Raw genomic sequence first — 13029 nt, forward strand, 5'->3', positions numbered from 1 at the left:
CTCCCACCGGGGCTGCGTCCCCCTTGGGCTTGCAGGGTCTCCTCTGATGGCTCCCTTGGGTCCTCCAGGGCTGGGGGTGGCTGGGGGCCTGCCCCACAGAGCCCCTTGCTCTAGATGTAGAAGGTTTCTCTGGCCAGTTGAGAGCGGCCAGGCGTCGGGGTGGACACCCTCCCTCCCTCCCTCCCTCCCTCCCTTCCTCCTAGAGTGGGGGCAAGGGGGCGACTAGGGGGTCTGGTCAGCCCAAAGTGGCTCAGCTTGAGGTGCTTCAGTCGACAGGTGTGCAACTGCTTAAGAGTGCCAGAAATTGGAGGCGGGGAACGTCCACTTGCTGCTCTGCCTGTAGGGTGGTGGCCACACATCAGTTCTGGCCTGGGAGCGGCTGCTCTGTTGCCTGTGTGCCGAGGCCCTACATGCAGGATCTCCCCCCCCCCCCCCCGCTTGCCCGCTGCCTCGCCTCCTCCACAGCCCCAGTTCGTGTCCTGGTTCCATCCCCCTTGCCCGTGGCCGGCCAGGGAAGGAGGCCTCTGCAGCGCCCTCCTTGTGGGGGTGGCTGCCAGACAGGCTCCTCCGTCTGTCCGTCCCTCCTTGCCCCCCCCCGGGAGGGGGATCAGTTGTGGGGATTCCCATTGTGCTGAGCAGGTTAACTTTTATATTACGTCTCCTTCGGGGCTCGGCTGGTTTTCCGTTTGACCTGCATGTTTTTCAATTGTGCGTGAAGGTGTGGGGTGCACGTGCGAGGAGGCAACCGGGGCCGAAGAGGAGTTAACTCTTTCCTCCCTGGCTGGGGTCCTGGGGACAATCCTTGCTCCGTCTGAAGCCGGTGGGGCTTGGGGGGAACCTTCCCAGGAGCAAAAGGGGGAGGTTCCCGCGCAGTCCGCCTGACTCTCCCCCCCTCCCCTCCCCTCCCCTCCCCTCCCCCAGGTGCTTCCTGCCGGCGGCGAGACTCACACCGAGGCCAATGTGGGAATTCCTGCCGCCGTCGCTGCTGCTGCTGCTGTGCCTGTCCCCGCCGCCGGGCCCTGCGATGCCCCTGCCCCCTGCCCAGAATGAGTCCGGCCCGGACCCGCAGAGCCCCGGCCCCTCCCCGGCCCCACCTGCCACCCCCACCCTGCTGCCCACCCACAGCGAAGCCCCCGCCCTGCGGCTGAACCTGGGGCTCAACTTCCAGGTGAAGGTGCGCGGCCAGGGAAAGGGGCAGCCCCACGCAGGGTCCCTGCCCCGCGGCCAGCCGGACGCCCCCGCCCACTCCCCGGCCGAGGGGGGCTCCGCGGGCGCCGGCCAGGCTGCAGAGCCCGTCCCGGCTTCCACGGCCGGCCCGAGCTCCTCCCCTCCGCGCGCCCCTCCGGCCCCCCGGCCCTCCGCGCCCCCCGCCCGGCCACGGGAGCACAGCAGCGAGCTCGGGTTCCAGGTGGAGATCGGGCTGAGCGCCGGGCTGAGCCAGGAGCCGGGCTCGGTGCTGGGCGGCGGCGCCGGCAGCCTCCTCCCTGCCCTGGCCGACGCATTGGGGATTGCCAGCCAAGGAGGGCCCCCCGGTAAGTACTGCTGAAGACTTTGGGGGGAGGGGGGCGGGGGAGGGCGCGCTAATGCCTGTCCTGGAAAGGCCGGGCCAGGGCGCGTCCGGAGCCGGCGCCGGGGAGCCCTGCGGTGGCCAGCGAGGGGCCCCGCAGGAATGGCTGGAGCTCCGCCAGGCCCTGGGCGATGTTGGCTGGAGGGGCAGAAGAGAGAGAAGCGGGGCCGAGGCTCTGGCCAACTCATCCTGGGGGGAGGATCCCAAGCCCCCTTGCTGATCCCTTCCACGGGGTGGTCCTTCCTTCGACAGGGCTCTTTGGATTCACCCTTCCTCCCGAGCTGTGGAAGCCCCCGGAGTGGAATGTCACCGGCAGCCCCGTGGAAGAATCTGAGGACCCCCACCCCACTGCTGAAGGGACCCTGGGGCCAGGTAAGAGTATAACTGGGGGGAATGGGGCAGGCTGCCCTAGGCCCCCCCTCACTCCTTTTGGGGGGCTCCTCCTGGTTGTCTGTCTTGCCTTCCTCCAAGGAAGAGGCTCCTGGATGGGGGGGGACGGGGGGGGGGCTGCCATGCACTGGTTAAGGAAGTTCTCCAGCAACACAGCAGGACAGCTGGCTGGGAGAGGGAGCCAGAGATGGCAGAGAGATTGGTCTCCTCCTTGAATGTTTCTCTGGATTTGGATGTTGGAGCAGCCAAAGTCCTCTGGGCCACCCTCCCAGGGCCCGTCTTCCTCCAGGGGTCCCTCGGGGGTCCCCCGGAAACCTTCCTTGGTCTGGAAACCAGGCCTTGGATGTCTCCTTGTCACTTTTCCCAAGAAAAGTGGTTTAGCAGTGACTACGAAGAGCCCTCAGATTTGCTGAGATTTTAAAAAAGAATTTGTATTAAAGCATTTTTTTTTGCAAAGTTAAAAGATGAAATAAATAAAGTTAACAAACAATGGAGACCAAAGGGAAAATTAAACCTTAAAGAAGGAACTTCCGACCTGCTCTACAGCAGTTACATGCTTAAAGCTGCTTCCTCCCTTCTGAATTAATAATGGGGTTCCTTCTCCCCTTTATTAATCGGCAATTCCACAAATCGCCCGTTCATTTTTACCCATTTTCAGCAAAAAGTCCTTTAAAGTGTTCTGATCTGTTATAAAAATAAAAAAAGAGGTGAATTTAGCCATTTCTGCAAGTTCTTCACCCTCCATTCCTCCATTGTGTGTATTTTTGCCTTCTTCTGTCTTTGTGTGTATATTAACTTGACTGCATCCAGGGGCCTCTCCTGACTGACTATCCATAGGTCCTAGTAAGCAAAATTCTACTTATCAGTTTTTAAAACTCTGAATCCTCACTGCTTTTTCATCACTCCACCTTACATGATAAAATGTCCCTTCGCGCTTTTTTCCATTTCCGAGAACAATTGGAGGAGGATTTTGCTGGGATTTCTGGTAGCGAAGCAAATGCACCTAGATTACCTGCCCCCTCAGTTGCTTTGCACCCCTGTAGTTGTGGGAGGGGGCTGCGGGGGGGGGGCTGCTCACCATGCAGGAATTTCCTCAGGATGTTTGAGCGGGACAGAAATTCCCGGGAGCCTCCAGGTGAGAGCAGAATCCGCTTGAAAGCTTCAGAATGTTGGATCTGAATTCTCAAGCATGGAGGATGTGGGATCTGGGGGTGTGCGTGCCCCTAATTGTTGCGGTCCTTCCATGCAACAACAACGCTAGAGTGGGATGGGTTGTGCCTGGGTGTGCATGAAAGCAGGGAGTCCAATGCAGGGAGGAGAAAGAGGGATAGAAGAGGGGAGAGGGGTGGGGCTGTCCGGCCTGCAGGAACCGCCATCCAAAGCCTCTTCTGCATCAGCGTCAGCCTCAGCGTCTCTGGTCACCAGAAGGCCTAGCGGGCAAGACCGGCTCTTTGGCTGGCTGCTTTCCAATGCCTGTCTCGCCCTTTGCCCGTTACCCTCAAACATTCCTCCCTGGTTCCATCATGGAGCCGGGGGAACAATTTAAAAGAATCTCTGATTGTTTATGTAGAACGTACAGTAGATTCAGCTGCCCATCTTAAGCACATAACTCTGGGCAGGGAGCGATAAGAGAACCCACAACCCATGAAAATAATCCGGTCCAAGGACATACCAAGTGAGGCTCCACCTGGCATGCAGCGTCCTAACAGACAGGCGGGCACACGTCCTCTTCAGGCCCTCACCCACCGAGGGAAGCAGCTACCCTTCTCCTGAACTCCACTAGAGCCCTGCTCATCCTGGGCGAAGGGTGTCAAGGGGCATCAACTTCAAAACAGGCCACCTCAGGTGCCCAGAGCTGGCAGAGGAGTGAGTGCCACCTGCAACCCTGTCACTGCAGGCAGGAGCTGTCTCGTGAGCAGCCTGATGGAGGATGGCAGCCCCTACTTGGCTGCTCCAAGGGGAGGAGAGCATCCCTCGAGCCGGGCGTTTGTCTCATGTGTCTCGGAGAGAACAGGGACGTCTTGAGTTCCAGGAAGCAAAAGTGAAAAATGCGGAGGGACGAGGCAAACCGGAATATTTGCGGCTGAGCAGGATTGTCCATGCTCTGGCCTCTTCTCCCTCAAGTTCCCTGGACTCTCTTGGGGGGGCCACTCCCATGGGGGGGAGTTCTCTGACTCAACTGGACAGATGTGGCTGAAGGTTCCATGGGCTGCTTCCATCATCAGAAGCACCTGGCAACCTTGGAATGCAAAGTCTGTTTAAGAACCCACTTTACTGGGCAGTCTCCAACATTCAGAGATGGATGCTACAAGCAAGCCTCACCAGATCCCCCCAGAGATGGGAATCTATGCCGAAAAGCACAACATCTTCCACATCATGCAGGGCCTGATGGAAGCTCTCCTTGTGGCCCGGCCGGCCAAACCCATTGACTTCATGATAGAACACCTCAAGAAGAACAATGAAGAGGTGCCCAGGGTCTTCATTGTGGGGCCCCCGGCCTCTGGGAAGACTACCATCGCCCGCTGGATTTGTAAGCACCTCAGTGCAACATATCTTTGCCCCAAGGAGCTCGTGCACATCAAGCTGCTGAAGAAGGCCAAGGAGGCCGAGGGCTATCAAACACGTGGGGAGAAGATCCCTGATGAGCTGTGGGCTTCTCTCCTGCAGGAACGCTTGAGCGACGTGGACTGTGAGACCTTGGGGTGGGTGGTGGATGGCTTCCCCCAGACCAGGAACCAGGCCCTGGAGCTCCAGACCCTGGGTGTCCTCCCTCGGCACCTTGTGGTCCTTTATGCCCCGGACACGGTGCTGATCGAGAGGAACCTGGGGAAGCGTGTGGACCCTCTCACCCAGGAGGTGTACCACACCACCTTTGACTGGCCGGTTGACTTCACCGTGCAGAAGCGCTTGGTAAAGCCGGAAGACACCTCCGAGCAAGCCACCGCTCGGCGGCTTTTGGAAAACCACCGCAACATGCCCGGCATTGTCCAGACATACCAGGATTGCTACAAGGCTATCAACGCCGACCAGCCTTGCGTTGATGTCTTTGCCCAGGCGCTCAATTTTGTGCAGAGTCGTCCACGGTCCAGTGCCCCCTTCACTCCCCGCATCCTGCTCCTGGGCCCCCCGGGCAGTGGCAAAAGCCTGCAGGCAGCTCTGCTGTCCCAGAAATACGGGGTGGTCAACATTTTCTTTGGGGACCTCCTGCGGGAGAAAGTGGCTGGGAACACAGGCGTGGGCGAATTCATCAAGCCTTTTTTCGAAATGGGGTGCCCTGTGAAAGACAACATCGCTCTGCACGTCCTCAAGGAGCGTCTGGAACAGGACGACTGCCGCACCTACGGCTGGGTGCTCCACGGCTTCCCTCGTGACGTGGACCAGGCGCTCCTCTTCCCGCAGATTGGCGTTGAGCCCAACCGAGTCTTCTTCCTCAACCTGCCCACCGAGGTAGGGCTGCAGCGCATCTGCCAGCGTGCCACTGACCCCGTCACCGGAGAGAGATACCACACCATCTACAAGCCGCCTGTGGAGGAGGAGGTCCACCAGCGCTTGCGCAGGCACCCCAAGGATGACCCCCTCCAAGTGGAGCGGAAGACGGACATCTACAGCCACAGGCTGGCTGAGCTGGAGGAGCATTACGAGGACTCGATTTGTCTCAACGCAGACCAAGACCCCTACACCGTCTTCGAGTACATTGAGAGCTGCCTGGTCAAGCCTCTGCCCGTCTGTAAGCTGTAACGCCAGAGAGGTGGCCTCCCGTGGCTTTGCCAGCACTGCCCTGGCAGCAAGCAGCTGGGCATGGATGGCGAGGGGAGGGCAGTGTGTTTAGCAGTAATGGGAGAATAAAAATATTTTGTTTTAATGTGGAAGCCATCTCTGCTTCTTGTTTAAGAAATGCCTTGCCCCTGGGTCAGCCATGGTGCCCGGGTCCTGCAAGTCACTGCTCTTGGTGCCCACCTCTGTCGATTGGCAGCAGGCTGGGTGTCAGAAAAGAGCCTCGTTCTGCCTTCCCTGGAAAGTAAAGTTGGGCCAACTCTGGCAGGTCTGAGCTAACTTCTCCCAGGGATCCTGTGGCTCGTAGCGGCCCGTTTTGGATACCTGCCCTACAGATTAGCCTGCTCTGCCCCCTGAGGCCCCAAAGGGTTGGGCCCAAGAAAAAGGCACCTCCCCCTGTCAGCAGAGCCCGATCCAGGGGCAGCAGTTTCTGTCCAGTCGACAGGGAAAAACGGGGCTGATGGAATTACAACTGGGAGCTTCTGGCTACCCTTGCCACTCTGTGCCCCTCGGCCCCCATTCCTAATTTTGTAGAGGGAGGGGCAGGTGACCCCAGAAGAGTGGGAGGAGTTTTCAAAAGGGGTTTGGTTCTNCCCCTGTCAGCAGAGCCCGATCCAGGGGCAGCAGTTTCTGTCCAGTCGACAGGGAAAAACGGGGCTGATGGAATTACAACTGGGAGCTTCTGGCTACCCTTGCCACTCTGTGCCCCTCGGCCCCCATTCCTAATTTTGTAGAGGGAGGGGCAGGTGACCCCAGAAGAGTGGGAGGAGTTTTCAAAAGGGGTTTGGTTCTGGGTCCCCCGAAATTTGCCATGTCTACCCAGTTAGGCTGTGCTGGTGCGGACCCGGCACTATTAGGGGCCCAGCTGCCACAGAGGTAAATGAGGAGTTGCCCTTGGGGTGGGGGAGGGAGCTGAGTTTTCCCCATTTGGCTGGCTGGTGTGGAATCCTCAGGCCCACCGGTGGTCTTCTGCCTGTCCAGGGCATCTGCTCCATTAGCAGAGGGTTTGTTCTGTCCTCAAACCTTGGGGGGGGGGGGCTGGACGCTTTGATAGCCCTTGAGCATCTCCAGTTGGCCCTGGGTGGGTGGGCAGGCCAGGCCCCTTGTTCTGCTTCCCCCCATCTCCCAATTAACAGAGTAACAGAGTTGGAAGGGACCTTGAAGGTCTTCTAGTGCAAGGGTCTCCAACCTTAGCCACTTTACGACTTGTGGACTTCAAGTCCCAGAATTCCTCAGCCAGCCATGCTGGCTGAGGAATTCTGGGAGTTGAAGTCCACAAGTCGTAAAGTGGCCAAGGTTGGAGACCCCTGTTCTAGTGCAACTCCCTGCTCAAATGGGAGACCCTGAACCATTCCGGACAAATGGTTGTCCATCTCTTCTTAAAAACCGCCCGGCTGATCTTCCACCTGAACGTAGCTGGGAAGATCTGTTTGCTTCAGTTCCTCCATCCTCCTGGCCAGCCACTTAAGGCAGAGGATCCCCTCGTCTGGGACGGCCCCTGCTGGATCTCATCTCAGAGACTTCAGGAACGCAATGGCACATCACGGGAGAAGAAGCCCACCAGGACCAGCCGTCCGTCCGCATTTGAAGGGGAAAGGCCGCTCTTTCAAGGACAGGAAAGTCCACATTCTGGACAGAGAGGACCGCTGGTTTGAAAGAGGGGAGGAAGAGGCCGTCTAGGTCACAACTGAACAGCCCTCTCTCAACAGAGGGGGAGGGATAGGGCACCACCTCTCTCCAGTCTACAACACAAATCCTTTCAGCAGCTCCAAGAAGGCTCCACACCCACTCAGGTGACCCCCGAGGACACAGATAAACCTCCAGGTGGCCTCAGTGACTCTCTAAAAGAAGGCAAATGACCAGCTCTCTGCAAGGAGTATAAATCCTTCCATTCCCCACCATCCAGTCAGAGCTGAAGAAGCTTCTTGGAAGAGAAGCAAAATGTCTTCAAAGAGAAAAAAGAAAGTCCAGTTGCCTCCTGAAAAAGCATCTTTGGGACAAAGTCAAGAACTACCTATACTTATGATCCAAATCTGAAGTTACAAAGGCCTGTTTCCCCCGCCCCCCCATGATCATGTGACCACATTTTGGGCACTTGGCAACTGGCTGATGCTTATCAGACTAGGGTGACATGATAGCAATCTTCCAATCTCTCAGGGGCTGCCCCACAGAAGAGGGAGTCAAGCTATTCTCCAAAGCGACTGAAGGCAGGACAAGAAGCAACGGATGGAGATTAATGAAGGAGAGAAACAAACTGGAACTAAGGAGAAACTTCCTGACAGTGAGAACAATTAACCAGTGGAACAACCTGCCTCCAGAAGTGGTGAATGCTCCAACACTGGAGGTTTTTAAGAAGAGACTGGACAGCCCTTTGTCCGAAATGGTGTAGAGTTTCCTGCCTGAGCAGGGGGTTGGACTAGATCAGTGTTTCTCAACCTTGACAATTTTAAGGCATGTGGACTTCAACTCCCAGAATTCCACAGCAAGCATTGCTGGCTGTGGAATTCTGGGAGTTGAAGTCCACATGCCTTAAAATTGTCAAGGTTGAGAAACACTGGACTAGATGACCTCCAAGGTCCCTTCCAACTTAATAATAATAATAACAACAACAACAACAACAACAACAACAACAACAATAGTGTCTGCAATGATCCATAGTCACATGACCCCAATTTAGGATGTTTTTCTTGGGAACCAATGTTTACTTCCAGTCCTCGTCTAAAAACCCCACAGCGAGCAGCCAGGGCTTTTGCCTCGCAGCCACTGCGTTCCCTTAACCCCCGTGGCGAAAGAAGTATGTTTAGGTGTGTGTCGTGTATGTGTTCACTTTGAGAGCGGGCAACTAAATTTCATTTTTTGATGTGTGCCATTGTGCTATCTTCTCTCATCTCATCTCATCTCATCTTATCATTTTATCTTATCTTTTGCAATTTTTAACCTGGAGGCCTCTCTTTTGCCAGCTCCTCCCTGATTTATCTGCCCCACAGGCTATTTCTGGGTTACCAGCGTTGCCGCTGCCATTCCTGTGCAGCACCCAGGGTGCCCCCTTCCTGTTCACCCTCCTCTCTCCCGCATGGTGGGTCGCAGCCATGGAGGAGAGCCCCCTCCCCAGTCCTCCTCCTCACTGGTGATTGGTCAGTCTGGCTCCCTCTGGTCCTGGGGCCGGAGTCCTACATCCCAACTGGGTTGGACCACCTCCCTGGCGGCGGCCCGTTCCTTTGGCGGCCCGAGCAGCTTCTCCCAGCCTTGGGTCCCCCTCCCCACACATTCAGGAGGAGAAGGGTGGCTGCTCAGGGGCAGGCCAGGCTAGGAGAACTTAGGGGTCTGCAGGACAGGAGGGGGGCAAGGAGTGTGTTGTGACATTGCAGGTGCAAAGGGGCAGGACACTTTGGCATTAAAACGAAGGGGGGGGAGCACCACTGCCAGCCTCGACCAAACCCTGCAATTGGTGCTGCACAATTCCTGGACCTCTGGCTGTGCCCTCAGATGGCAGGCTTGGCACATCTCCTAGGAAGAGAGAGGGAAGGGCTGGAGGGCACTTGGAGACACCTCTACAGCAGCCCCTCCTCCTCCGGGACTCTGCACTGGCGGAACAGCTGCCCTCCCACTTGGATCCCGCAGGCTGCGCAACCGCTTCTGCGGAGGGGGAGCCACGGCTGAGGGGAGCCGCCTTCGCCCGGCACCGCAGGACGTGGGCCGGGAACTCCGGGCTTTCCTTTGCCCCTTGGAGCGCTTTCTATTTTGGGGAGGGGAGGGCTCTGCGAGGGCGCGCTGCGCGTCTCGGGCTGCCGTCGCGGCCCCTCCCTTCCTGGCTTAACCCTCCCCCCCTCTTCTCTCCCCAGGACCGGCGGAGTCCAGCGGCAGCCCCAGCGCCCCGCCGGGCAGCGAGGAGGCGTTCGTGGCCCTGCCCGCCTGCCTGCCCGACCGGCCCGACGCCTGCGGCTCCCCCCGGCCCGAGCCCGGCACACCCCCGCTGCCGCCCGGCGCGCCCCTCNCCCCTGTCAGCAGAGCCCGATCCAGGGGCAGCAGTTTCTGTCCAGTCGACAGGGAAAAACGGGGCTGATGGAATTACAACTGGGAGCTTCTGGCTACCCTTGCCACTCTGTGCCCCTCGGCCCCCATTCCTAATTTTGTAGAGGGAGGGGCAGGTGACCCCAGAAGAGTGGGAGGAGTTTTCAAAAGGGGTTTGGTTCTAGATCCCCTGAAATTTGCCATGTCTCCCCAGTTAGGCTGTGCTGCTGCGGACCCGGCACTATTAGGGGCCCAGCTGCCACAGAGGTAAATGAGGAGTTGCCCTTGGGGTGGGGGAGGGAGCTGAGTTTTCCCCATTTGGCTGGCTGGTGTGGAATCCTCAGGCCCACCGGTGGTCTTCTGCCTGTCCAGGGCATCTGCTCCATTAGCAGAGGGTTTGTTCTGTCCTCAAACCTTGGGGGGGGGGGATGGATGCTTTGATAGCCCTTGAGCATCTCCAGCTGGCCCTGGGTGGGCGGGCAGGGCAGGCCCCTTGTTCTGCTTCCCCCCATCTCCCAATTAACAGAGTAACAGAGTTGGAAGGGACCCTGAAGGTCTACTAGTGCAAGGGTCTCCAACCTTGGCCACTTTACGACTTGTGGACTTCAAGTCCCAGAATTCCTCAGCCAGCCATGCTGGCTGAGGAATTCTGGGAGTTGAAGTCCACAAGTCGTAAAGTGGCCAAGGTTGGAGACCCCTGTTCTAGTGCAACTCCCTGCTCAAATGGGAGACCCTGAACCATTCCGGACAAATGGCTGTCCATCTCTTCTTAAAAACCGCCCGGCTGATCTTCCACCTGAACGTAGCTGGGAAGATCTGTTTGCTTCAGTTCCTCCATCCTTCATGTGGCCTCCCGGCCAGCCACTTAAGGCAGAGGATTCCCTCGTCTGGGACGGCCCCCACTGGATGTCATCTCAGAGACTTCAGGAACGCAATGGCACAACACGGGAGAAGAAGCCCACCAGGACCAGCCGTCCGTCCGCATTTGAAGGAGAAAGGCCGCTCTTTCAAGGACAGCAAAGTCCACATTCTGGACAGAGAGGACCGCTGGTTTGAAAGAGGGGCGGAAGAGGCCGTCTAGCTCACAACTGAACAGCCCTCTCTCAACAGAGGGGGAGGGATAGGGCACCACCTCTCTCCAGTCTACAACACAAATCCTTTCAGCAGCTCCAAGAAGGCTCCACACCCCCTTGCACCACTCAGGTGACCCCCGAGGACACAGATAAACCTCCAGGTAGCCTCAGTGATTCTGTAAAAGAAGGCAAATGGTCCATTCCCCACCATCCAGTCAGAGCTGAAGAAGCTTCTTGGAAGAGAAGCAAAACGTCTTCAAAGAGAAAAAAGAAAGTCCAGTTGCCTCCTGAAAAAGCATCTTTGGGACAAAGTCAAGAACTACCTATACTTATGATCCAAATCTGAAGTTACAAAGGTCTGTTTCCCCCGCCCCCCCCCCCATGATCATGTGACCACATTTTGGGCACTTGGCAACTGGCTGATGCTTATCAGACTAGGGGTGACATGATAGCAATCTTCCAGTATCTCAGGGGCTGCCCCAAAGAAGAGGGAGTCAAGCTCTTCTCCAAAGCGCCTGAAGGCAAAGACGAGAAGCAACGGATGGAAACTAATCAAGGAGAGAAGCAACCTGGAACTAAGGAGAAACTTCCTGACAGTGAGAACAATTAACCAGTGGAACTACCTGCCTCCAGAAGCGGTGAATGCTCCAACACTAGAAGTTTTTAAGAAGAGACAGCCAATTTTCTGAAATGATATAGGGTTTCCTGCCTGAGCAGGGGGTTGGACTAGATGACCTCCAAGGTCCCTTCCAACTTAATAATAATACTAATAATACTAATAATAATAATACTAATAATAATAATAATAACAACAACAACAATAACAACAACAATAGTGTCTGCAATGATCCATAGTCACATGACCCCAATTTAGGATGTTTTTCTTGGGAACTAATGTTTACTTCCAGTCCTCGTCTAAAAACCCCACAGCGAGCAGCCAGGGCTTTTGCCTCGCAGCCACTGCGTTCCCTTAACCCCCTTGGTGGAAAGAAGTATGTTTAGGTGTGTGTCGTGCATGTGTTCGCTTTGAGAGCGGGCAACTAAATTTCATTTTTTGATGTGTGCCATTGTGCTATCTTCTCTCATCTCATCTCATCTTAACATTTTATCTTATCTTTTGCAATTTTTAACCTGGAGGCCTCTCTTTTGCCAGCTCCTCTCTGATTTATCTGCCCCACAGGCTATTTCTGGGTTACCAGCGTTGCCGCTGCCATTCCTGTGCAGCACCCAGGGTGCTCCCTTCCTGTTCACCCTCCTCTCCCCCGCATGGTGGGTCGCAGCCATGGAGGAGAGCCCCCTCCCCAGTCCTCCTCCTCACTGGTGATTGGTCAGTCTGGCTGCCTCTGGTCCTGGAGCTGGAGTCCTACATCCCGACTGGGTTGGACCACCTCCCTGGCGGCGGCCCGTTCCTTTGGCGGCCCGAGCTGCTTCTCCCAGCCTTGGGTCCCCCTCCCCACACATTCAGGAGGAGAAGGGGGGCTGCTCAGGGGCAGGCCAGGCTAGGAGAACTCAGGGGTCTGCAGGACAGGAGGGGGGCAAGGACTGTGTTGTGACGTTGCAGGTGCAAAGGGGCAGGACACTTGGCATTAAAACGAAGGGGGGGGAGCACCACTGCCAGCCTCGACCAAACCCTGCAATTGGTGCTGCACAATTCCTGGACCTCTGGCTGTGCCCTCGGATGGCAGGCTTGGCACATCTCCTAGGAAGAGAGAGGGAAGGGCTGGAGGGCACCTGGAGACACCTCTACAGCAGCCCCTCCTCCTCCTCCTCCTCCTCCGGGACTCTGCACTGGCGGAACAGCTGCCCTCCCACTTGGATCCCGCAGGCTGCGCAACGCACAGACTTTGGCAGCGCTTCTGCGGAGGGGGAGCCACGGCTGAGGGGAGCCGCCTTCGCCCGGCACCGCAGGACGTGGGCCGGGAACTCCGGGCTTTCCTTTGCCCCTTGGAGCGCTTTCTATTTTGGGGAGGGGAGGGCTCTGCGAGGGCGCGCTGCGCGTCGCGGGCTGCCGTCGCGGCCCCTCCCTTCCTGGCTTAACCCTCCCCCCCTCTTCTCTCCCCAGGACCGGCGGCGTCCAGCGGCAGCCCCAGCGCCCCGCCGGGCAGCGAGGAGGCGTTCGTGGCCCTGCCCGCCTGCCTGCCCGACCGGCCCGACGCCTGCGGCTCCCCCCGGCCCGAGCCCGGCACACCCCCGCTGCCGCCCGGCGCGCCCCTC

The 13029-nt window shown here is 57.6% G+C and overlaps 1 protein-coding gene across 1 annotated transcript; it reads left to right on the forward strand.

Moving 5' to 3' along the window:
- The first annotated feature begins 4255 nt into the window (after positions 1-4255).
- On the forward strand, positions 4256-5695 carry LOC107289205 (adenylate kinase 8-like). The gene has a single exon (XM_015817911.1). It carries the CDS (start codon positions 4256-4258, stop codon positions 5693-5695), a length of 1440 nt encoding a protein of 479 aa, XP_015673397.1.
- The last annotated feature ends 7334 nt before the right edge of the window (positions 5696-13029 follow it).

This window comes from Protobothrops mucrosquamatus, unplaced genomic scaffold, assembly GCF_001527695.2.
Source record: "Protobothrops mucrosquamatus isolate PMUCROS unplaced genomic scaffold, P.Mucros_1.0 scaffold655, whole genome shotgun sequence".
NCBI lineage: Eukaryota > Metazoa > Chordata > Lepidosauria > Squamata > Viperidae > Protobothrops > Protobothrops mucrosquamatus.